Here is a 25,240-nt window from a genome sequence, read left to right as displayed (position 1 = left end):
AGACTTGTGATGTTTGTTATCTGTTATTGAATTTTGTCCACGAATATAACCCTCTATTTATCCTGTTGGAGTCTTTTGTTTAACTTGACTTCTATAGTATTTAAAGATTGCTTTTAGAATAATTTCAAGGGTTGTTCAGCATAACTTCTTTCACTAAGCTCATGAATAACAACTCATCTACTCATTCAGAAAACGGATAACTGTTGAGTGCTTTATGTGTACCAACCTCTCTTTATAAACATTGAATAAACTTTAAATTTGGGAAGATAAAAGACAAAAGGAAAACTACAAAGAAGCCAACAACTGAGGGTGTGTGACAAAGAAAAGAGCCACAAATAATGAAAACAATTTGTGGAGTGGTATAGAACTAAGAAAACACAGATGAAAACAGAGGTCATACAACTAAGACGTGTGTATCTCAGTCGTGTCCAACTCTTGGGACACCATGGACTGTAGCCCACCAGACTCTTCTGTGCATGGATTTACCCAGGTAGGATACTGGAGTGGGTTCAGTTCAGTACAGTTCAGTCGCTCAGTCATGTCTGGCTCTTTGCAACCCCATGAACTGCAGCACGCCAGGCCTCCCTGTCCATCACCAACCACCAGAGTCCACCCAAACCCATGTCCATCGAGTTGGTGATGCCATCCAATCATCTCATCCTCTGTCGTCCCCTTCTCCTCCTGCCCTCAATCTTTCCCAGCATCAGGGGCTTTATAAATGAGTCAGCTCTTCGCATCAGGTGGCCAAAGTATTGGAGTTTCAACTTCAACATCGGTTCTTCCAATGAACACCCAGGACTGATCTCCTTTAGGATGGACTGGTTGGATCTCCGTGCAGTCCAAGGGACTCTCAAGAGTCTTCTCCAACAACACACTTCAAAAGCATCAATTCTTTGGCACTCAGCTTTCTTTATAGTCCAACTCACACGTCCATACATGACCAAAGGAAAAACCATAGCCTTGACTAGATGAATCTTTGTTGGCAAAGTAATGTCTCTGCTTTTGAATATGCTATCTAGGTTGGTCGTAACTTTCCTTCCAAGTAGTAAGCATCTTTTAATTTCATGGCTGCAATCACCATCTGATTTTGGAGCCCAGAAAAATAAAGTCTGACACTGTTTCCACTGTTTCCCCATCTCTTTGCCATGAAGTGATGGGACCAGATGCCATGATCTTAGTTTTCTGAACGTTGAACTTTAAGGCAACTTTTTCACTCTCCTTTTTCACTTTCATCAAGAGGCTCTTTAGTTCTTCTTTACTTTCTGCCATAAGAGTAGTGTCATCTGCATATGTGAGGTTGTTCATATTTCTCCCGGCAGTCTTGATTCCAGCTTGTGCTTCCTCCAGCCCAGCATTTCTCATGATGTACTCTGCATAGAAGTTAAATAAGCAGTGTGACAACATACAGCCTTGATGTACTCCTTTTCCTATTTGGAACCAGTCTGTTGTTCCATGTCCAGTTCTAACTGTTGCTTCCTGAGCTGCATACAGGTTTATCAAGAGGCAGGTCAGGTGGTCTGGTATTCCCATCTCTTTCAGAATTTTCCACAGTTTATTGTGATCCACACAGTCAAAGGCTTTGGCATAGTCAATAAAGCAGAAATAGATGTTTTTCTGGAACTCTCTTGCTTTTTTGATGACCTAAATCAAATCCCTTATGACTATACAGTGAAAGTGAGAAATAGATTTAAGGGACTAGATCTGAAAGAGTGCCTGATGAACTATGGACGGAGGTTCGTTACATTGTACAGGAAACAGGAATCAAGACCACTCCCAAGAAAAATAAATGTAAAAAAGCAACATGGCTGTCTAAGGAGGCCTTACAAATAGCTGTGAAAAGAAGAGAGGCGAAAGGCACAGGAGAAAAGGAAAGATATACCCAAATGAATGCAGAGTTCCAAAGAATAGCAAGGAGACATAAGAAAGCCTTCCTCAGTGATCAGTGCAAAGAAATAGAGGAAAACAATAAAATGGGAAAGACTAGAGATCTCTTCAAGAAAATTAGAGATACCAAGGTAACATTTCATGCAAAGATGGGCACAATAAAGGACAGAAATGGTATGGACCTAACAGAAGCAGAAGATATTAAGAAGAGGTGACAAGAATACACAGAAGAACTGTATAAAAAAGATCTTCATGACTAGGATAATCATGAAAATGTGATCACTCATGCTCACCTAGAGCCAGACATCCTGGAACGTGAAGTCAAGTGGGCCTTAGAAAGCATCACTACCAACAGAGCTAGTGGAGGTGATGGAATTCCTGTTGAGCTATTTCAAATCCTAAAAGATGATGCTGTGAAAGTGCTGCATTCAATATGCCAGCAAATTTGGAAAACTCAGCAGTGGCCACAGGACTGGAAAAGGTCAGTTTTCATTCCAATCCCAAAGAAAAGCAGTGCCAAAGAATGCTCAAAGTACCACACAATTGCACTCATCTCACACGGTAGTAAAGTAATGCTCAAAATTCTCCAAGCCAGGCTTCAACAATATGTGAACCGTGAACTTCCTGATGTTCAAGCTGGTTTTAGAAAAGGCAGAGGAACCCGAGATCAAATTGCCAATATCCGCTGGATCATTGAAAAAACTCGAGTGGGTAGCCATTTCATTTTCAGGAAGCTAGTCTGATCCAGGGATCGAACCCCCATTGCCTACACTGCAGATGGATTCTTTACAGACTGAGGCACCAGGGATATTCACCTTTCAGTCTGAGAAACATTTCAAAAAGTTCACATCCTGTGGGAGTTTAGCTCTGCAATTCATATGTTCAGTCACTAGAAGGGGCTGCGTAATTTGGAAACAATGATCTTTTCTGGCAGTCAAGGAAAGGAAGTTTATGTTTTCCATCGATGTTCCACAGAAAAGTGGAAAAAAAAAAGATTTTCATCATCTTTAAACAACTTGATTTGATAATCCTCTGTTGAGTGCATGTGGTCAAGGATTCAGGGAATCATCGCCTTATAGCCTAAACCTTTTCCATGTACCTCCCTAAATATTGCTTTCCCATTTCCCACCCCTGGTTAACTCTTTCCTTCCCTATTGCTTATGCTCTTTTCTCTTCACTCCTCTTTTTCTGCCAGGATCATCCACCTCCACCCTTCTCCACCCCAGATAGTTTGCTTTCCCTTCTGTCTTTTCTGTCTCAGCATCCTTGGTGTCTCTCTGTCTCAGCATCTTTGGTGCAGAGCACCTACAAACATGGGCAGAGAGAACATAAGGATTAAGGACCATTGTTCAAGGAGGATGAGGAGAATACCATCCGTGTCATCAGTTATTATATCAAGAACAGATGTATTGAGAAATGTCTGCCTAGATGGAGACAGATGCATGATTCCAAGGACCTTTTCAGGATGCTGAGCTCCAATATCTGAGCTCAAGACGTTTAGTTTTCTGTCCCAATGTTATTAATATTTCCTGTCCCTCAGAGCAATCACAGCCTACTTTGAAATCTCACAATATTTGCTAGAACATGGATGGGAATTTTTATCTCTTTACAATGCACAGCTCAGTACACTTTTCTGGGATTAAACAGTGTTTTCCACAAGCTTCATGGAATGTTAGAAAATGTCTTTGAAGAAGAAATGATAGAACAATGGTTCTGGATAGACACACCATCGTGATTAGTATTCCTTTTCCAGAGCCAGACTTTAAACTTCACAGAGGATGGCAGCACACACCCTGTGAGTTGGGGATGTCTCTCCTTCTTTGGGGGACATGACTAAAACAGGGTAGGAAGACCTAAACAAGGAACTGCTTGATCATTGGCTGACAGATCCTGGCAACAACAGACTGCATGGATACTTGCACTGGTTGTTAACTCTCTAATAGCAGCAATTGTTTCTGTTCTCTGGAAACCAGCCTAGGAGCAGACACAAGTCTGAACTCTGAGACCACAATCCTGGTTTGTCCTTGAAGTATGAGGCTGGTGATTGGAGTAGCTGTTTTTCTGACCTTGGGTAAGTGTTCTGTGTCTACAAGGGATGACTTTGAAGCCAAGGGACCGTAAAGGGTCATTTGCTCTCTACTCTTCTCCCTATGTTTTATTCAGCATTATAGCAATGGAATTGAGAACAGATCTATGCATTTGCTAGGGAGTACAAACTTCTATATAACAGGTTAATTCATAGCCATGATCCAGAAGAGACATTAGCAGTGCGCATGTTGGAAGAACTCTCTGGGGTTATTGAGCCAAGGACCCTGGGATAAAGCCTATAGAGTTCTCAGATTCTTGCCATGTGTCTTTGGTCCCTATATAATAAACATCAATAATCTTTCTCAGGACATAGATAAAAACACTGGAGTAGGGGGTAGGTCCAGACAGTTTGGGGAGTGTTGTGCCCTTGATCCACAGAATTACACTGATTTGTTGTCAGGGGATAATTTTATTTTCTTGACCCTTTAGGGACTGTGATTAATGCTAAGACCACCCAGCCCAGCTCCGTGGATTGTGCTGAAGGAGAGGATGTAAACCTGCCTTGTAGCCACTCTACCATTGGTGGAGATGACTATATACATTGGTATCGGCAAAATCCCAATCAGAGTCCACAGTATGTCATTCATGGCTTACGAGGCACAGTGAACAGCAGCATGGCCTCTCTGACCATAGCTTCAGACAGAAAGTCCAGCACCTTGGTCCTGCCCCAGGTCACCCTGAGAGACACTGCTGTGTACTACTGCGTCCTGAGAGAGGCACACTGGGACAGATGGGGCTGCACCTGTGCAGCATCTCTGGTGGGAAGAAGTGGGGACACAGTGGGGGAGCAGTCACGAGAGCAAATCTAGAGTCATCTAGAAGGAGAGTCAGAGAGCAGTAAGAGATGAGGAAAATGAAGGGAAAGGAAAGGGAAGAAGATGGATAAAGAAAAGAAGAGAAAGAGGACAAGGAATAAGCACCTAGTTTATTGATGTACCTGAGAAGAATTTTGAGGAATGTCAGAATCATAATTTTAGCATAGCAATAAAGTAAAGAGGTGTTAATAATTTGTTATGGCTCCTCCTCATGCCAATAAAATGTTGGTTTCAGTGTGCTAGTCCCAACATAAGAAGTGGGAAACATACAAACAGTTCTCTTTGTACCAAAGGCTTCTTTCATTTGGATCCAGGGCCAAATGTAGACTCTAATGTGTTATAGTTGTTCTGCTTACCAGAAACAAATTACTCTCTCTGAGAAAGATCTGAATGTTATTGTTGCTAGTCTAGAACATTTATATTTCCCATGAAGAAGTTTTTTGAAAGAAACAAAAATTAAGTGAATAATAATTTTTCACTTTCTAGGCAGGTCTGGAAACCCTGCCTTTATAAGGAATTTTCATCAATTTGATAATAAGGGACAGGGGACATCTTTTTTTTTTTTGGGGGGGGTGTTAGTTCTAAAAGGTCTTGTAGGTCTTCATAGAACCGTTCAACTTCAGCTTCTTCAGCGTTACTGTTTGGGGCATAGACTTGGATTACTGTGATATTGAATGGTTTGCCTTGGAAATGAACAGAGATCATTCTGTCGTTTTTAAGATTGCATCCAAGTACTGCATTTCAGACTCTTTTGTTGACCATTATGGCTACTCCATTTCTTCTGAGGGATTCCTGCCTGCAGTAGTAGATATAATGGTCATCTGAGTTAAATTCACCCATTCCAGTCCGTTTGAGTTCGCTGATTCCTAGAATGTCGACATTCACTCTTGCCATCTCTTGTTTGACCATTCCAATTTGCCTTGATTCATGGACCTGACATTCCAAGTTCCTATGCAATATTGCTCTTTACAGCATCGGACCTTGCTTCTATCACCAGTCACATCCACAGCTGGGTATTGTTTTTGCTTTGGCTTAATCCCTTCATTCTTTCTGGAGTTATTTCTTCACTGATCTCCAGTAGCATATTGGGCACCTACTGACCTGAGGAGTTCCTCTTTCAGTATCCTATCATTTTGCCTTTTCATACGGTTCATGGGGTTCTCAAGGCAAGAATACTGAAGTGGTTTGCCATTCCCTTCTCCAGTGGACCACATTCTGTCAGATCTCTCTACCATGACCCGCCCCTCTTGGGTTGCCCCACGGGCATGGTTTAGTTTCGTTGAGTTAGACAAGGCTGTGGTCTTAGTGTGATTAGATTGACTAGTTTTCTGTAAGTATGGTTTCAGTGTGTCTGCCCTCTGATGCCCTCTTGCAACACCTACTGTCTTAATTGGGTTTCTCTTACCTTGGGCATGGGGTATCTTTCACGGCTACTCCAGCAAAGTGCAGCCACTGCTCCTTACCTTGGATGAGGGATATCTCCTCACCACTGCCCTTCCTGACCTTCAACGTGGGATAGCTCCTTTAGGCCCTCCTGCGCCCTCGCAGCCACGCCAGGGGACTGGAATACAAAAGTAGGAAGTCAAGAAACACCTGGAGTAACAGGCAAATTTGACCTTGGAATACGGAATGAATTAGGGCGAAGACTAATAGAGTTTTGCCAAGAAAATGCACTGATCATAACAAACACCCCCTTACAACAACACAAGAGAAGACTCTACACATGGACATCACCAGATGGGCAACACCGAAATCAGATTGATTATATTCTTTGCAGCCAAAGATGGAGAAGCTCTATACAGTCAGCAAAAACAAGACCAGGAGCTGATTGTGGCTCAGACTATGAACTCCTTATTGCCAAATTCAGACTTAAATTGAAGAAAGTAGGGAAAACCACTAGACCATACAGGTATGACCTAAATCAAATCCCTTATGATTATACAGTGGAAGTGAGAAATAGATTTAAGGGCGTGGATCTGATAGAGTGCCTGATGAACTATGGAGTGAGGTTCATGACATTGTACAGGAGACAGGGGTCAAGACCATCCCCAAGAAAAAGAAATGCAAAAAAGCAAAATGGCTGTCTGGAGAGGCCTTACAAATAGCTGTGAAAAGAAGAGAAGTGAAAAGCAAAGGAGAAAAGGAAGATATAAGCATCTGAATGCAGAGTTCCAAAGAATAGCAAGAAGAGATAAGAAAGCCTTCTTCAGTGATCAATGCAAAGAAATAGAGGAAAACAACAGAATGGGAAAGACTAGGAATCTCTTCAAGAAAATCAGAGATACCAAAGGAACATTTCATGCAAAGATGGGCTTGATAAAGGACAGAAATGGTATGGACCTAACAGAAGCAGAAGATATTAAGAAGAGATGGCAAGAATACACAGAAGAACTGTACAAAAAAGATCTTCATGACCCAGATAATCACGATGGGGTGATCACTGACCTAGAGCCAGACATCCTGGAATGTGAAGTCAAGTGGGCCTTAGGAAGCATCACTATGAACAAAGCTAGTGGAGGTGATGGAATTCCTGTTTAGCTCTTTCAAATCCTAAAAGATGATGCTGTGAAAGTGCTGCACTCAACATGCCAGCAAATTTGGAAAACTCAGCAGTGGCCACAGGACTGGAAAAGGTCAGTTTTCATTCCAATCCCAAAGAAAGGCAATGCCAAAGAATGCTCAAACTACCACACAATTGCACTCATCTCACACACTAGTAAAGTAATGCTCAAAATTCTCCAAGCCAGGCTTCAGCAATATGTGAACTGTGAGCTTCCTGATGTTTAAGCTGGTTTTAGAAAAGGCAGAGGAACCAGAGATCAAATTGCCGACATCTGCTGGATCATGGAAAAAGCAAGAGAGTTCCAGAAAAACATCTATTCCTGCTTTATTGGCTATGCCAAAGCCTTTGACTGTGTGGATCACAATGAATTGTGGAAAATTCTGAAAGAGATGGGAATACCAGACCACCTGACCTGCCTCTTGAGAAATCTGTATGCAGGTCAGGAAGAAACAGTTAGAACTGGACACGGAACAACAGACTGGTTCCAAATAGGAAAAGGATTAGGTAAAGATTGTATATTGTCACCCTGTTTATTTAACTTCTATGCAGAGTACATCATGAGAAACACTGGACTGGAAGAACCACAAGCTGGAATCAAGATTGCTGGGAGAAATATCAATAACCTCAGATATGCAGATGACACCACCCTTATGGCAGAAAGTGAAGAGGAACTACAAAGCCTCTTGATGAAAGTGAAAGTGGAGAGTGAAAAAGTTGGCTTAAAGCTCAACATTCAGAAAACGAAGATCATGGCATCCAGTCCCATCACTTCATGGGAAATAGATGGGGAAGCAGTGGAAACAGTGTCAGACTTTATTTTTCTGGGCTCTAAAATCACTGCAGATGGTGACTGCAGCGATGAAATTAAAAGACAACTCCTCCTTGGAAGTAAAGTTATGACCAACCTAGATAGCATATTCAAAAGCAGAGACATTACTTTGCCAACAAAGGTCTGTCTAGTCAAGGCTATGATTTTTCCTGTGGTCATATATGGATGTGAGAGTTGGACTGTGAAGAAGGCTGAGCGCTGAAGAATTGATGCTTTTGAACTGTGGTGTTGGAGAAGACTCTTGAGAGTCCCTTGGACTGCAAGGAGATCCAACCAGTCCATTCTGAAGGAGATCAGCCCTGGGATTTCTTTGGAAGGAATGATGGTAAAGCTGAAACTCCAGTAGTTTGGCCACCTCATGCGAAGAGTTGACTCATTGGAAAAGACTCTGATGCTGGGAGGGATTGGGGGCAGGCGGAGAAGGGGAAGACAGAGGATGAGATGGCTGGATGGCATCACTGACTCGATGGATGTGAGTCTGGGTGAACTCCGGGAGTTGGTGATGGTAGGGAGGCCTGGCGTGCTGCGATTCATGGGGTCGCAAAGAGTCTGACACGACTTAGCGACTGAACTGAATTGAACTGAAGGGACGGGGCAGCCTGGTGGGCTGCTGTCTATGGGATTGCACAGAGTTGGACACGACTGAAGCGACTTAGCAGCAGCAAGCAGCACATGGGGGGGTCCCCCTTGGCTTAGCAGTAAAGAATCCACCTGCAATGCAAGAGCTTCAAGAGACCCGGGTTCAATCGTTGGTTGGACGATCCCTTGGAGGAGGGGATGGCAACCCATTGTAGTATTCTTCCCTGGAGAATCCCATGGACAGAAGAGACTGGCAGATTACAGTCTTTAGAGTTGCAAAGAATCCGACATGACTGAAGTGACTTAGCATGCAGGAATGCAAGTAGCACATGGGGCTTACCCTGGCGGCTCAGTGGTAAAGAATCTGCCTGCCAATGCAAGGGACACAGGTTTGGTCCCTGGTTGGATAACTAAGATCCCACATGCCTTGGAGCAACTAGGTCTACGTGCTGCTACTACTGAACCACCCAAATCTACTGACAGAGTATAGATATTATTTACAGAGTCTGAGATAAGAGCACAAACTAAAATTATCTTCATATGGTTTCAAAAACACTTATTTTTCTCTAAAATAGCCTACTAAAATTAAAAAGCATAATACAAAACTAATAATCAGCAGTTTAAAATGTATTTACAATAGAAATGTAAAAAATAATTGATTCACTCACTTTAACAAAAATAGAACTATTACAATTCAATTTTCAATGTCCAGCTGGTGGTTAAGATAACTTAATATTGCTTTCAATGCAGGTTGCTGCTGCTGCTGCTGCTGCTAAGTCGCTTCAGTCGTGTCCAACTCTGTGCGACCCCATAGATGGCAGCCCACCAGGCTGCCCTGTCCCTGGGATTCTCCAGGCAAGAACACTGGAGTGGGTTGCCACTTCCTTCTCCAATGCATGAAAATGCAGGCTGAGTCTAAAATAAATATATGTAACTTTTGAAGTCATCAGTACCATTTTTATAGAATCCATATATATGAATTAATATACAATTTATTTTATCTTTCTGGCTTACATCACTCTGTTTAATAGGCTCTAGTCTCATCCACCTCACTAGAACTGTCTCAAATGTGTTTTTTTATGGCTGAGAAATATTCCATTGTATATAAGTATGACAACTTATTTATCTGTTCATCTGTTGATGGACCCTATTTGCGGGGCAAAAATAGAGACACAGACATAGAGAACAGACTTTGGACACAGTAGGGGAGGGAGAGAGTGGGAAAAATTGAGAGAGTAACATTGAAACATATGCTTTACCATATGTAAAATAGATAGCTAGTGGGAAGTTGCTGTATGATGCAGGGAGGTCAACACAGAGCTCTGTAACAACCTAGGGGAATGGAGGGAAGACTCAAAAGGAGGGGATGTATGTATACTTCTGGCTGATTCACATCATTGTATGGCAAAAGCCAACACAATATTGTAAAGTAATTATCCTCCAATTAGAAATAAATTAATTAAAAAGTAATACTGTTTAATACAGCAAAGTGTTCCAGCCAATAGAAACAGCTTCTGATCATGCTGATTCATGAGCACCCTTCAGAACCACAAGTAAGTGCATAAGAGAAGCAAAAGCTGCGTCCTCAGCACTTCTGGGAAACAGTATTTCATTAAGGAAGAATCTACTGCATCCATGTCATGTGAGAGAAGGATGGGGCTATATAAATAATTTTTGCTTTCTTTTCCCTAAAACTCTCCCACATTCCTAATCAGGGTCTTCCTTCTCCTAAATGTTCTCAGAAAATGTCCCTCAAATCATAAAATCATGCTCTTTCTATTTCCTTCTCTCGTCTACCCCTGGCAGCACATGCTGAGTTGGCTGCGGTGGGAGGGCGGGGCGTCCTGTCAGTGTCACCTGAGCAGGATTTGCTGGGTGAGCTGATTGGCTGCAGGAGCAGGAAGGACTTATGACCACTCACTCCCTCAGGGTTTAGTTAAGTGTCTTACAGTGAAAATGTCCCAACAAGAAGAGGAAGCACCATGAAGGGGCTAGCAGGCACTGTGCTGGGGCTTTTGCTTGCCCAGGTTTGTGTGAGTTGCAGCTGCCCCACAGGGGATCTGAAGGAATGAGGCACTGCTCTATTGTTGGGGGAGGGAGAGGAGCTGACAAGTCCTGCATACTTTTTATCCTTCTCATCATCCATCTCATCATCCATGCGGATGGGGAGGGCACTTTCAGGGTTTAGTAGGAGTTACAGTGACCCTCACCAGTGACTGTTTCTCTTTCCTCATCAGGTGTGCAAGGAGTGGATGTGGAGCAGAGTCCTCCAGCCCTGAGTCTCCAGGAGGGAGTCAGCTACATGCTTCAGTGTAATTTTTCCACTTTCCCACAGAGTGTGAATTGGTATCTTCAGAACCCTGGGGGCCGCATCATCCACCTGCTTTACATTCCTTCAGGGACAAAGCAGGATGGAAGATTAAATGCCACGACAGTTCCTAAAGAAGGCCACAGCTCACTGCACATTTCCTCTTCACAGACCACAGACTCAGGCACTTACTTCTGTGCTGTGCAGCACAGTGCTCCCCAGGCACCTGCAGCCTCTACACAAACACTCCCTGGGGCTCAGCCCCTCCTCCAGCCACAGTCACACCATGAGGCCACCACAGGTCATCTGCAGTGCTTAATGTTACTCACCTACATCAGTACAGTTTTAATCACAGACACCTTTTGGCCCTACAGATTATGGACTTTGGTCTTTATCTTTCCTTCTCCACATGTATCTTCTTCTGCACTAGAAACTTCTAACTGGGAACTAGCAGAGTAGTTGATAAGAGGATAGAATTAAAATAAATATTTAACCACAGCTTCCCAGTGGTAAAGAATTTGCCAACCAATGAAGGAGATGCAGAAGACATGGGTTTGATCCTGGGGTTGGCAAGATCATCTGGAGGAGGAAATGGTAACCCACTCCAGTATTCTTGGGAAACACTGGGAAATCTCATGGACAGAGGAGCCTGGCGGGCTCCAGTCCATGGGGTCTCAAAGAGTTGGACTGACTGAGTGACTAAGTACACATGGTGAACTCAAAAATGTTAAAAAGTGAAAGGAATTAAATGAAATCACTCCAATAAAGATATTCTCCAGTTTGTGAGAGGGTGGGGCCTACTGAAAGAATTAAAGCAGATATGAACTTAGAGTTCTAGCTGGCTGAGAAGAGCAGAAGAGGAACTTGAGTTGCCACTGAGCACTGATGCCAGAAACAATGGACAAGATACCGGGAGCATCATTTTCACTTCTGTGGCTTGAACTAGGCTGTGAGTTGTGAAGGAGAAAACCTAGGATATCTCATCAATTAGGTGGACCGAGAAAACTGGATTACAAACAAGCTCATGCAGACAGAAACTCCAAGAAAGAAATAGATGTCTGTGGAACTAATGACTTTTTAATCTCTTTAAGTAGGGGTAAGTGGACAACAGAAGGAAAAAAGTGAACAAGAGCAAGTGAAACAGAGCCCTCAATCTTTGACAGTCCAAGGAGAGATTTCCATTCTGAACTGTAGTTGTGAGAAGGGTGTGTTTGAGTATCTCCTGTGACACTGGCAATATCCTGGTAAAGGACCTGCATTCCTGATAGCCATACGTTCAGTTATGAATGAAATGGAAGATGGAAGTTTCACAGTTTCCCTCAATAAGAGTGCCAAACAGCTCTCATTGCACATCACAACTTCCCAGCCTGGCGACTCAGCCACCTACATCTGTGCAGCAAGTGCTGGGTGCTCCCCAGGCACCTGCAACCTGTACCCAAACCTGCAGCTGAGCTGCAGCCACACCCTGCTGTGTAGATGAAATACACATGCACACACACACACAATCTGTTTGGTCATAAAAATCTTAATATATTTAAGAAAACTAAAATTATATGGAATTTATTCTTCAAAATGGGGATGATACAGAATATCTAGTACAAAGAGATGTCTGTAGAAACTCTCAAATATTTGGAATATATGCACTAACTTAAAAATAACCATAGGTTAAAGAAACAATTACTATGACTTTAGAAAATATTTTGAAAGTAAATATTGTGAGAGCACATTATATAAATATGTAAGAGATGCAGCTAAAATAATACATAAAAGGAAATTTATCTATTTAATGCTTATTTAACGAAAGAAAAAAGGTTGAAAAACTATCATGTAGGCTTTCAGCGAAAGATGATAGAAAAGCGAATTAAACCCAACATAAACTGAAAGAAGTAAATAAGAAAATGTTGGATTGGTGAAATACAAAGAACGCTATAGGGATAGTCATGAAATACAAAGTTAATTTTGTTAAAATGACGAATAAGATTGAAATATTTCTAGGTAGAATTATCAAGGGAAAAAGAAAAAAACACAAATTATGAATATAAGTAACTAAAAAGAAAGTTATTCTACAAGTTCTATAATGTTAAAAGGGTAATAAAAGAATATAATTAACAAGTTTATGTCACTGAGTAAGTGTATAGAAGTAAATTTACACAAGTAGGGAAGATTTATTTTTTTGACAAAGTGCAAAGACAGTTCAATGGAGGCAACACAGTCTTATGAGCAAATGATGTTGGGACAATTGGATATTCTTGGGAAATAATTGAAACTCGGCCTAAATATCACACCTTATACAAAAATGTGGGTATAGCCTCAAAATGAACCATATCCAAGTGTAAGATGTAAAATTGCCAAATCTTTTAGGAAAAACATAAGAGAGTATCTTCATGACCTAGGGCTAGACAAAAAGAATTTTGACATGACACCAAGAGCATGATCCATAAACAAACTTAGGTTTCATCAAAATTAAAAATGTTTGCTCTGCAAAAGACACTGTTAAGAGAAGGAAAAAGATAAACCACAGAATGACAGGAAATATTTGCAAAATACATTTTCATCAAAAGATTGTGTTCAGAATACAATGAACCCTCTAGACTCAGCAGGAAGAAAACAATCCAGTTGAAAACTGGATGATAGATTTACACAGACACTTCATCGGAGAGCTATGTGGTAAGGAAATAAGCATATAAAAAGATGGTCAGGCTAAGTCAAATATCTCTTTTAGTAAATGTCACATTGCATTGGAAAATATGTGGGTTATTTTCAAATATCTCTTGATAGCGATTTCTAACATAATTCCAAGGTGATTAGAAAACTGACTGTACGATTTCAATACCTTTAGACCATGAAATTTTGCACCTTGTTTTATGTCCCTGGATGTGTACCAGTGTCTCCTAGTTTATAGTCTATGGGACCTTGAATAGAATTTGCATCCTACTATTGTGTGAAAATTGCATAAGTCTTAATTATGTTGATTCATAGTGCTTTTCAAGTCTACTGTACCCTTCAACTTTTCTGTATACTCATTCTATTAATTTTTGAGAGTTTGCCATTGAAACGCTAACTAAAATTTTTAATTCATTTGCTTAAAAATTATTTGTAATATATAGTGGAACTGTATTTTGTGTTGTGTTTTCTAAGTCTAATGTAAATGTTTTAATATACTTTCATAATTTAAAAAATAGTGAGAAAAAAAGATGGTCAACATTATTAGTCAATCAGTTCAGTTCAGTTCAGTCACTCAGTTGTGTCTGACTCTTTGGGACCCTGTGAATCGCAGCACGCCAGGCCTCCCTGTCCATCACAAACTCCTGGAGTTCACTCAAACTCGTGTCCATCGAGTCACTGATGCCATCCAGCCATCTCATCCTCTGTCGTCCCCTTCTCCTCCTGCCCCCAATACCTCCCAGCATCAGAGTCTTTTCCATGAGCCAACTCTTCGCACAAGGTGGCCAAAGTACTGGAGTTTAAGCTTTAGCATCAGTCCTTTCAAAGAACACCCAGGACTGATCTCCTTTAGAATAGACTTGTTGGATCTCCTTGCAGTCCAAGGGACTCTCAAGAGTCTTCTCCAACACCACGGTTCAAAAGCATCAATTCTTCGGCACTCAGCTTTCTTCACAGCCCAACTCTCACATCCATACATGACTACTGGAAAAACCATAGCCTTGACTAGATGAACCTTTGTCAGCAAAGTGATGTCTCTGCTTTTGAATATGCTATCTAGTCTGGTCATAACTTTCCTTCCAAGGAGTAAGCATCTTTTAATTTCATGTCTGCAATCAACATCTGCAGTGATTTTGGAGCCCCAAAAAATAAAGTCTGACACTGTTTCCAATGTTTCCCCATCTATTTCCCATGAAGTCATGGGACCAGGTGCCATGATCTTCGTTTTCTGAATGTTGAACTTTAAGCCAACTTTTTCACTCTCCTCTTTCACTTTCATCAAGAGGCTTGTTAGTTCCTCTTCACTTTCTGCCATTAGGCTGGTGTCATCTGCATATCTGAAGTTATTGATAAAGTCATTAGCAAAATGCAAATTAAGGCAGAAAGAGATACTACTTCACATCTATCATAAAGACTAAAATTAAAAATACTGACAGTATCAAGTTCTGGCAAAGATACAGAGTAATTGGAGCACTCATATATTACTGGTGGGTGGAATGGTCCAGTCATTCTGGAAAAAAGTTCAGCAGTTCCACATAAACTTAAATATTCATGTACCTTACAACTCTGCAATTACACTCCTGAGTATTTTATGCTTCAGAAATGAAAAACTTATATTTACACAAAAATCTGTACATGAATATTCATAGCAGCTATATTTGTGATGACCAAAAGCTGGAAATCAGTCAACTATTCTTCATTGGGTGAATAGATAAATAAATCCACTGTAATACATCTGTACAATGACATATTATTTACAGATTTTTTTCAACTTATAATAGAATTGTGTCTCAATAAACCATTTTCAGTTGAAAATGACAAAAATGCACTTACTATACCTAACTCAGCCTACATTAAATGTGCTCAACACTTACTTTAGCCTACTTGCTTTTTTTTTTTTTTTACTTTAGCCTACTTATTTTTTCTTTAGGTGGGAGAAATCATCTAATGCAAAGTCTATTTTGTACTAAAATGTTGAAAATCTCATGTAGTTTATTGAGTGGAAAATAGAATAGTTGTAAGTTTGCAGAATGAAGGTAAGTGTGTCAGTTTTTTACCCTCATGATCTCAGGGCTGGCTAGGAGCTCAGTTTACTGCAGCTGCCCAGATCACCAAAGAATATACAGCAAATGTTGCTAGCATGGGAAAAGATAAAATTTAAAAATGCTAAATGTCGTTTCTACTGAATGTGCATCACTTTCTTACCAGTGTAAAATCAAAAATCCAAAGTCAAGACATCATAAGTGGGTGACAGTTTGTAGTGGTTAAAAGAAACAGACTATCAATACATGCAATAGTTTAGATGGGGCTTCTGAGGTGGCTCAGTGGTAAGAATCTGCCTGCAATGCAGGAGATGGGGATTTGATCCCTGGTTGGGGAAGATACCCTGGAGAAGGAAATGGCAACCCACTCCAGTATTCTTCCCTGGAAAATTCCAAGGACAGAGAAACCTGGAAGTCTACAGTTAGTGAGGTTGCAAAAGAGTGGGACACGACTTAGCAACTAAAAAACAATAGCCTAGATGGCTCTCAGGATGTTATGCTGAATGAAGAAATAGTCAATCTCAGAGGCTACATGGTGTATGGTTACACTTATTGGATTATTATGATTGTATACATACTGTGATTCTACTTATACAACATTCTCAAAGAAGAAAATTAGAGATGAAAAAGAGATCAGTAGTCGGGGTTAGAAAGAGCTGCAGGCATGGGGAGAGTGTGCAGAGGAGATTTCTTTAAGAAACAAAACAATTCTGTGTTATGATTTTAGTGGTGGTACAAGAACCAATACAAGCGATAAAATTTCATGGACTAATGCATCAAAACCAAAGGATGCATAAAAACTGATGTATAATGTTAGGGTATTTTGATAAAATTTTATCAATATCAATTTCTTGGTATATGTAATTGTTATATTAATATATATCTATATTTTATAATATGCTGCTTTGCAAGCTGCTGTGGTCATTCATGATCTCCTCTGCTTAGTTACATATAATTTCAAGCCCGGGCATTCATTGCCTGTCAGCACTCAGAAGTGAAATGAGACATAAGAGTAGATGTCTCAGATAAATACAGTCTCTCCTCGCTGCTTCAGTCATTCATGAGTTATTTTGATCTCAAATTCCAGGAACTGGCACTATTTTAGACCTTGTCTGTATTTTCTTTTCTACTTATCTATTTTCTTTTGGTCCTTTTATATTAATTCATCTATTACAGCAGTGAAAGCAAATGGAATATTGACAGCTACATTCCACATGAACATGAAACAGTGCAGAGAACTTCAGTCAATAACTTCTCTGGTGTTGACAGGTACTAAGTGTCTACAGTCTGTAAATGTTAAGTTTTGTAGGACAACATTATAGCATTACACCAGCAAAAGATCTGGCATGTTTATCTTAACTTTATTTTATAAAAAGAAACAATAATGAGCAACTGACAAGTGAGACTGAACACTCTGGGCTAATGAGACAGAAAATGTGACATGAGAATGACTCTAGGACAGATGATCTAATAAGTACAATTCTACATTTAGAGGTAACAGGATTGAATAGCCTGATTTTAATACATAAGACTCAATATAAAATTTAAAAAGAATAATATTTTATTCCAATTATAATTTCATTTAAATATACAGCACTGAATAGACTCTGAAATTCAGATGGGCTGATTTTTTAAGCCATTTTATGTTGAAGTGATTTTATTTATTGAAAAATCTAAGTGGAGCCCTGGAACACATTAAAAAAAAAAGACAGAGGTACATTAATTGTTTTGCATAATATTGCTATTCACCCAGAAGTCCTAAGATCTGTAAATGTTTTAAAATAGTCACTAGATTCTGGATAGAGAAAAGTAAGTATAGGCTAAATGAATGACAAATCAGTAGATTACAAGAATATTTCTTAGGTTATACTAAATTATACCTTAAAGAGGATGACAAAATTATTTTACTGAATCAATGTATATCAACTTTGGCTTCACAGATGAATTCTACTAAAAATGTAGAAAAGACCTAACACCTATCCTACTCAAACTCTTCCAGAAATTTGTTGCTGCTGCTGCTAAGTCACTTCAGTAGTGTCCGACTCTGTGTGACCCCATAGATGGCAGCCCACCAGGCACCCTGTCCCTGGGATTCTCCAGGCAAGAACACTGGAGTGGGTTGCCATTTCCTTCTCCAGTGCATGAAAGTGAAGTCGCTCAGTCGTGTCTGACTTTTAGCGACCCCATGGACTGCAGCCTTCCAAATTCCTCCATCCATGGGATTTTCCAGGCAGGAGTACTGGAGTTGGGTGCCATTGCCTTCTCCACCAGAAATTTGCAGAGGAAGGTAAACTTCCAAACTCATTCTATAAGGCCACCATCACCCTAATACCAAAACCAAGCAAAGATGCCACAAAAAAAGAAAACTACAGGCTAATATCACTGATGAACATAGATGCAAAAATTCTTAACAAAATTCTAACAGACAGAATCCAACAACATATTAAAAAGATCATACATCATGACCAAGTGGGCTTTATCCCAGGGATGCAAGGATTCTTTAATATCAACAAATCAATCAATGTGATACACCACATTAAACAAATTGAAAGATAAAAACCATATGATTATCTCAGTAGAAGCAGAAAAAGCCTTTGACAAAATTCTATATCCATTTATGATAAAAACCCTCCAGAAAGCAGGAATAGAGGGAACATACCTCAATATAATAAAAGCCATTTATGACAAACCCACAGCAAACACTATCCTCAATGGTGAAAAATTGAAAGCATTTCCCCTAAAGTCAGGAACAAGACAAGGGTGCCCACTCTCACCACTACTATTCAACATAGTTTTGGAAGTTTTAGCCACAGCAATCAGAGAAGAAATAGAAATAAAAGGAATACAGATTGGAAAAGAAGAAGTAAAACTCTCACTCTTTGCAGATGACATGATCCTCTACATAGAAAACCCTAGAGACTCCATCAGAAAATTACCAGAGCTAATCAATGAATAAAGTTGCAGGATGTAAAATAAACACACAGAAATCTCTTGTATTCCCATACACTAACAATAAGAAAACAGAAAGAGAAATATTGGAAACAATTCCATTCACCATTGCAATGAAAAGAATAAAATATTTAGGAATAAATCAACCCAAAGAAACAAAGATAGAAGGAAATGGCAACCCACTTCAGTACTCTTGCCTGGAAAATCCCATGGATGGAGGAGCCTGGTAGGCTGCTGGGCATGGGGTCGCTAAAAGTCGGACACGACTGAGCGACTTCACTTTAACTTTTCACTTTCATGCATTGGAGAAGGAAATGGCAATCCACTCCAGTGTTCTTGGCTGGAGAATCCCAGGGATGGGGTAGCCTGGTGGTCTGCCATCTATGGGGTCACACAGAGTTGGGCACGACTGAAACGACTTAGGAGCACCAGCAGCAAAGAAACAAAAAACTTATATATAGAAAACTATAAAACACTGATGAAAGAAATCAAAGATAACTCAAATACATGGAGAAATATACCATGTTTATGGATTGGAAGAATCAATATAGTGAAAATGAGTATACTACACAAAGCAATCTATAGATTCAATGCAATCTCCATCAAGGTACCAATGGTATTTTTCACAGAACTAGAACAAATAATTTCACAATTTGTATGGAAATACAAAAAACCTCGAATAGCCAAAGCAATCTTGAGCAAGAAGAATGGAACTTGAGGAATCAACCTGTCTGACTTCAGGCTCTACTACAGAGCTACAGTCATCAAGATAGTATGGTACTGGCACAAAAACAGAAATATAGATCAATGGAACAAAATAGAAAGCCAAGAGATAAATCTATGCACCTATGGACACCTTATCTTTGACAAAGGAGGCAAGAGTATATAATAGAGAAAAAACAATCTCTTCAACAAGTGGTGCTGGGAAAACTGGTCAACCACTTGTAAAAGAAAGAAGCTAGAACACTTTCTAACACCATACACAAAAATAAACTCAAAATGGATTAAAGATCTAAATGTAAGACCAGAAACTACAAAACTCCTAGAGGAAAACATAGGCAAAACACTCTCTGACATAAATCACAGCAGGATCCTCTATGACACATCTCCCACAGTAATGGAAATAAAGGCAAAAATAAACGAATGGGACCTAATTAAACTTAAAAGCTTTAGCACAATGAAGGAAACTATAAGCAAGGTGAAAAGACAGCCTTCAGAATGGGAGAAAATAATAGCAAATGAAGCAATTGACAAAGAATTAATCTCAAAAATATACAAGTAGCTCCTGCACCTCAATTCCAGAAAAATAAATGACCCAATCAAAAAATGGGCCAAAGAACTAAACAGACATTTCTCCAAAGAAGACATACAGATGGCTGACAAACACATGAAAAGATGCTTAACATCACTCATTATCAGAGAAATGCAAATCAAAACCACAATGAGGTACCATCTCACGCTGGTCAGAATGGCTGCGATCCAAAAGTCTACAAGCAATAAATGTTGGAGAGGGTGTGGAGAAAAGGGAACCCTCTTACACTGTTGGTGGGAGTGCAAACTAGTACAGCCACTATGGAGAACAGTGTGGAGATTCCTTAAAAAACTGGAAAGAGAACTGCCATATGATCCAGCAATCCCACTGCTGGGCATACACACCAAGGAAACCAGAACTGAAAGAGACACATGTACCCCAATGTTCATCACACCACTGTTTACAATAGCCAAGACATGGAAGCAACCTAGATGCCATTGGCAGACGAATAGATAAGAAAGCTGTGGTAGGTATACACAATGGAATATTACTCAGCCATTAAAAAGAATGCATTTGAATCAGTTCTAATGAGGTGGATGAAACTGGAGCCTATTATACAGAGTGAAGTAAGTCAGAAAGAAAAACACCAATGCAGTATACTAACATATATATATGGAATTTAGAAAAATGGTAACAATGACCCTATATATAGGACAGCAAAAGAAACATAGATGCATAGAACAATCTTTTGGACTCTGTGGGAGAAGGCAAGGATGGGATGATTTGAGAGAATAACATTGAAACATGTGTATTATCATATGTGAAAGATATCACCAGTCCAGGTTCAATGCATGAGAAAGGGTGCTCAGGGCTGGTGCACTGGGATGACCCTGAGGGATGCAATGGGGAGGGAGGTGGAAGAGGAATTCAGGATGGGGAACACAAGTACACCTATGGCTGATTCATGTCAATATATGGCAAAAACCACTACCATATTGTAAAGTAATTAGCTTCCATTTAAAATAAATAAATAAATAATGTATGTCAACTTGTTTAATCTTCAGTTTCTTTCACTTCTAACCTTTAATATTAATTGCTTTCTTCATGCCCCTTTTCAGGATGTGCCAAACTTAATGACCAGGGAAAGAAAAGTAGACAAAGTAAAGGTGTGTGGTGAGCCAGTCTTTATCTGTACACAGACCATGTGGTCGATGAACATGACACCCTACTTCCTGTTTGGGAGGAGTCACACAGGAACCAGTTACTATGTATATGTGCTGCCAGGCACTCAAAGACACTGAAATCTTAGCTTGAGGCAGAACTGAGGACATTTGTGTAGGGGAATCCATGCCTCTTGCCTCTCTCCAGTCTGCTCTGGGTGTTCCTGGCCTTCACCTTCTCTGGTAGGGATGCTCTCAAACATGGGTGCGAGTGTTCAGGGTGAAAGGCCTGCACACAGGCACTTGGTGCTTCACAGGGACTTGGGCAGGAAAGGAGGATTGGGGAAAAGCAAGCATCTTATGATTTCAGTATGGTTTGTAAATATTTGGGTCCAAAATTAGTTGAATTTATACATTATTTTGTTTAATATTTCAGCTCTGTTTTCTTGTTTCTCCCCCCTCCCCCACAGGATCTAGTGTGGCCCAGAAAGTTACTCAATATCAGCCAGGCATAACCAGTCAAGTGCAGAACGTAGTCATCCTGAACTGTCGGTATGAAACAAGTTGGAACGTGTACACCTACTGGATATTTTGGTACAAGCAGCTTCCCAGGGGAGAGATGACTTACCTCATTCATCAGTATTCAGAAGATGGGAATGAAAGGGATGGCCACTACTTTGTAAACTTCCATAAAGCACATAAGTTCATCAGGCTTACCATTTCATCCTTAAAGCTGGAACATTCTGGAAAATACTTCTGTGCTCTCTGGGAATGCACAGTGCTTGAAGTAATAGGAAAAGCTGAACAAAAACCCCAGAGGTTAATAAGAGAGAGCCTCCCTGCTGCAGGACCCAGGTTGAAATATACAGCTGCAGACCCCAGATAAGAAATAGTAGTCCTGTGGTTCTTTAATCTGTGATCTGGATCAGAAGATTTGATTCTAAATAAAAGCTTCTTCTATGTAATTTGGAAGCAGGTGTCCTGAGGGACTTTCTACTAATATTCTCCTCTTGAATTATTGACTTTAAATCAATCATGCAGAGCACGTGTAACCTTGTCTAAGGTTGTAAACTTTCTCTATAATAATGTAAAGTGACAGTTTCACTAAACCACACTCACATCCCAAACCTGGGTCTAGTTATCTGGAATCATCATGAAAATTATTTCCTTAGTCCTTTCTTCTTAGACCTGTGTCACTTAAGATACAATCAGAGAAGCAGATCACCAGTGGTGTTGAATAAGAAATTGGTTACGGAAGATTAGAACTCAGGCAATTGCTAGATCTGGTGGAAGAATGTATACAAAGCTGCTATCTTTTTATGTGGTGCAGAGACTGAATTCATTGTTAATCAGCTAGAGTAGTATTTGTAGAACACAGTTGGGTATAGACCAAAGCAGGGACAAACTGTGACCCATAAGGACATACTAGAACCATGAGGATAATGGAACCCACATAGACACACTAAAACTTGTCTATGTCTCACCTCCTTCACTTCCACAGTAATGAGTGACCTTAGGAGAAGTGGGTGTCATTTGGCATCATGCTAACATACCTACTTGGTCCAAGACAAAGAGAAGATGAGGAGGAGGTTTGGTGGGAAGTGGAAGGGTTGTGAATCAATGATAAGATGAGCTATCAGATCAGCAGCAACATGAATGAATAACCATAGTCCCTGGAGCCCTGCACCAAGCCCCAAAACATAAAAACTGTGGCTGCTTCACCAAAACGACCTTCCAAATGTCACACAAATTTCTTTTCTGGCCAACCCTAACCCAGAAAAATACAGGAAGCACATTCTGGGAAACATATTTCCAGTTGTTTAAGAGAGTACAAAGCTGCTACAGTATCCTCTTTGTTAACTTGGCATCCATCTGTGCTCTTTAACAGCTTTTGAATAAAGACCATAGCAAAACTATGCTTCTTGCTAATGTTGTTGTTGCTGTTCAGTCACTAAGTCGTGTCTGACTCTTTGTGATCCTATGGACTGCAGGATCCTCTATCTCCCACTATCTTTTGGAGTTTGCTCAAATTCATGTCCACTGAGTTGGTGATACCATCCAACTGCCTCAACCTCTGCTGCTGTCTTCTTCTTTTGCCTTCATTCTTTCCCAGCATCAGGGTCTTTTGAGCCAATGAGTTGGCTTTTCTCACCAAGTGGCCAAAGTATTGAAGTTTCAGCTTCAGTATCAGTCCTTCCAATGAATATTCAGGGTTGATTTCCTTTAGGATTGACTGGTTTGATCTCTTTGCAATCCAAGGGACTCTTAAGAGTCTTCTTCATCACCACACTTCTTGCTAATATGATGCAAAATTCCCCATTCAACCCAAAACATTGTAAACATATCCTGCGAAGATTATAGCAAGTCTGTTTATCCCTTTATGGGTGATGTTATTTTCTTTTCTACCTAAGACATACCCTCCCACTGAATCCTGTATCTTCACTACTGAGATATAATAACATATAACATTGACTTATATTAGCATGTCTTATGTTACTACATGTAGGCAAATTGGAGAAGGGAGTTAAAATTGGTTAATGTAATACATAAATATATTATATCAAATTGAAAAACAAATTTTCATTAGTATTACTGTTATTTCTGCAAATGACCTCATGATCTGGGAAAAATCAAGATCTTGATCTGGGAAAAATCAAGGGCAGGAGAAGATGGCAACAGAGGATGATATGGTTGGATGGCATCATCGACTCAATGAACACGTAAGTGAAAGTCACTCAGCTGTGTCCAAATCTTTGCAAACTCATGGACTATACAGTCCATGGAATTCTCCAGGCCAGAATACTGAAGTGAGTAGCCTTTCCCTTCTCCAGGGGATCTTCCCAACCCAGGGATTGAATACAGGTCTCCCACATTGCAGGTGGATTCTTTACGAGCTGAGCCACCAGGGAAGCCCAAGAGTTCTGGAGTGGGTAACCTATCCCTTCTCCAGTGGATCTTCCCCATCCAGGAATCCATATGGGGTCTCCTGCATTGCAGGCAGATTCTTTACCAATTGAGCTACCAGGAGACGTGAGTTTGAGCATATTCTAGGAGATAGTGAAGGACAGGGAAGCCTGGCATGCTGCAGTCCATGAGGTCGCAAAGAGCTGGACACAACTTAGCAACTGAACAACAACAATAACAACAAAAATTTAATATGGGAAACCCTGAAAACACTCTTATGAGATTACAATGGGAAGAAATTCAACCCTGGTAAGAACAGGGAGGAAACAGAACACGAAATACTCAAGAAAGGATTTGTTCCAGTTGTTGACCTCCAGGTGATGTTGCAGAAACTTTAAATGTCACCTTTGATAAAAGCTCCATTTCACTCCTCTGAGCTTCTGTACCTCACAGCTCACTGAGGTGTACATTTGAATAGGCTCAGCACCAGCAGCAGTAATTGTCAAGGATGCATTTCTTCCTGATAGTCACTAGAACTTGCTTACATTGGGATCTTTTGAATCTCAGATTTCCCTGTAATAAAGACTCAGCACCCTCTGACACATTCCTTCCTGCTCCTCAGGGGAGATCTTCCACAAAATGGAAGTCAACTGCCTTCCTGCATAGCCATGTTTTTCACTACCCTTCTCATGTTGGGAATGCTCTTCATAGGGAATCAATAACATTATATTCCATGCTCCTGCCTCTATAGACCAGAGTTCTGGTTGAAATCTGAATAGAGACACTGTCTCATTACACGCAGGTCTGTCCTGGTCTCACTGATTCAGCACTGATGCTGCAGGAAGAACTGGAGGCCAGTTAGTGACCTGCCTGACAGCCACATCACTGGCTCTAAGAGGCCCCCTGAAGTGGAGGTGCAACTATACCTACCTCTAGTGAACTTCCCTATCTCTTCCTGTATGTCTAGACAATATAGAGTATGAAGGTAAAAAGACTTTCTTTATCTAGCGGTGGCCTATAACAGGCATTCTAGGTTAAACATATTGCTTTGGCAAAGTTTCAAGTGACCCACTCAGGTTGCTCCTCTCCTCTTTTCTCTCTTCTAATTTAATTTCTCTAACACCCACTGTGTGCACAATAATAATGATTGATTCTTAAATTTTATTTTATTTTTAAACTTTACACAACTGTATTAGTTTTGCC

General features: G+C 40.3%; 2 gene segments (V, D, J or C); both read left to right on the top strand.

Annotated features, from left to right (window-relative positions):
• Positions 1–3,915: 3,915 nt before the first annotated feature.
• On the top strand, positions 3,916–4,781 carry LOC129622047 (T cell receptor alpha variable 26-1-like). The segment is given in 2 exon segments: positions 3,916–3,955; positions 4,402–4,781. Coding segments are annotated over 2 exon segments (420 nt in total).
• Positions 4,782–15,760: 10,979 nt separating this feature from the next.
• On the top strand, positions 15,761–22,019 carry LOC129622045 (T cell receptor delta variable 1-like). The segment is given in 4 exon segments: positions 15,761–15,766; positions 21,092–21,139; positions 21,313–21,376; positions 21,604–22,019. Coding segments are annotated over 4 exon segments (534 nt in total).
• Positions 22,020–25,240: the final 3,221 nt, after the last annotated feature.

This window comes from Bubalus kerabau, chromosome 10 (assembly GCF_029407905.1).
Source record: "Bubalus kerabau isolate K-KA32 ecotype Philippines breed swamp buffalo chromosome 10, PCC_UOA_SB_1v2, whole genome shotgun sequence".
Classification (NCBI taxonomy): Eukaryota; Metazoa; Chordata; class Mammalia; order Artiodactyla; family Bovidae; genus Bubalus; species Bubalus kerabau.
The sequence above is the reverse complement of the archived record's forward strand: the minus strand, read 5'-3'. Positions and strand labels throughout refer to the sequence as shown.